Source organism: Penaeus monodon, chromosome 30, assembly GCF_015228065.2.
Source record: "Penaeus monodon isolate SGIC_2016 chromosome 30, NSTDA_Pmon_1, whole genome shotgun sequence".
Classification (NCBI taxonomy): Eukaryota; Metazoa; Arthropoda; class Malacostraca; order Decapoda; family Penaeidae; genus Penaeus; species Penaeus monodon.
This window is the reverse complement of record NC_051415.1, coordinates 1,723,272-1,723,546: the sequence shown is the minus strand read 5'-3', so window position 1 is coordinate 1,723,546 and position 275 is coordinate 1,723,272. Positions and strand designations below refer to the sequence as shown.

Sequence of the window (275 nt, the reverse complement as noted above, 5' to 3'; positions counted from 1 at the left end):
TATGTGGGCATGCAGTAATACCATTTACTTACCATTAGATAATGGAGGATATGTTGATCTACTCAGATCTAGAATCACCATGCGCTATGCTTTGCAGAAGAAATAACTTGCAGAGTTGATGGAATAAGCGGCAAAATACTCACCATGACTCCATTTGCCTCAGTGGCTCTCGTAGACACAATATGTACGGACATGTAGCTCTCGCCCTTGCGTGACGCCCCGCAATCGGCGTCGAGTCATAAGCGACACCTTTTCTGGCCTTGGGCGGAGGCTAT

The 275-nt window shown here is 46.9% G+C and overlaps 1 protein-coding gene across 1 annotated transcript in view; it reads right to left on the bottom strand.

Annotated features, from left to right (window-relative positions):
• The window catches only part of LOC119592264 (craniofacial development protein 2-like), a 6,475-nt gene extending 6,394 nt beyond the window's left edge, over window positions 1–81 (bottom strand). The window contains exon 1 of the mRNA XM_037941093.1: window positions 33–81. Coding sequence (XP_037797021.1) covers window positions 33–81 — 49 coding nt within the window. The remainder of the gene's footprint in view (window positions 1–32) is intronic.
• Between the last annotated feature and the right edge of the window lie 194 nt (window positions 82–275).